The 889-nt window shown below is 22.2% G+C and overlaps 1 protein-coding gene across 1 annotated transcript; it reads right to left on the reverse strand.

Annotated features, from left to right (window-relative positions):
• Nucleotides 1-172: 172 nt before the first annotated feature.
• Nucleotides 173-655, reverse strand: EDI_006840 (uncharacterized protein; the record flags this gene model as incomplete). Its single annotated transcript, XM_001740616.1, has 1 exon — nt 173-655. One exon carries the CDS (start codon nt 653-655, stop codon nt 173-175), a length of 483 nt encoding a protein of 160 aa, XP_001740668.1.
• Between the last annotated feature and the right edge of the window lie 234 nt (nt 656-889).

Genomic DNA, 889 nt, shown 5'->3' on the forward strand with positions numbered 1-889 from the left:
ACCAATTTTAAAATAGTTATTCTCAAATTTGTTAATCATTACTGATTCAGCACATCCAATTCTTGATATAGTTTTTCACCAATAAATGGAGTATCATTACCCATACAATTAATGAGTTTGACATTTCCATATTCTTCATATTCTCCTTCAAATCTGAATTTTTTACAATTTTCTATTGAACATCACTATTAATATTACTTCTAATTTTAATATTACGATCATGAATATTTCTTATTATAACATATTTCTTATCTGTTTCTATTTCTATATCTTTATTTCTATTATCCATTTCTGTTATTTCTGTATCTTCTTTTATAACATTCTTTGTTTCTGGAATATTACATTCTTCATTATCTATTGTGATGATTTCTTCAATATTATCTAACTTCCCTGTGATTTCTGTATTTTTACATTTTGTTATTTTCATTTCTTTGATTTGATTCTTGTTGATTATGAATTGACAATTCTCACATTCATCAATACATAATTTCTTACATTTATCAAATAATTCTTCAAAGATATAATCTTTCATTGATACAATATATATCTCTTCTGCTTCTTTCAGAGATACTTTAATGTATTCTTCAATTGATTTAAATATAATTCTTTTTGGTTTAATATCAATTTCATTGATTGTAGATTCAATAACTTTCATTGTATTACATCTTTCATTTCCTGTAATATTCACTTGTTTAGATTGTGATACTATCAGTTTATTGATTGGACATTTTGATTTTACATTAAACTGTTTTCCTTCTAATATTTCAATATTTTGTTCATTATTTGATTCTATTTTTAATTTAAAAATCTCAAAACCTTTAATACAAATATTGTTTGATTTATTTGTTGATAATTTGATTTGTGTTTGTTTATTTCTTTCTAATTTCAA

This window comes from Entamoeba dispar, genomic scaffold (genome assembly GCF_000209125.1).
Source record: "Entamoeba dispar SAW760 scf_1105229463063 genomic scaffold, whole genome shotgun sequence".
Taxonomy (NCBI): domain Eukaryota; phylum Evosea; order Mastigamoebida; family Endamoebidae; genus Entamoeba; species Entamoeba dispar.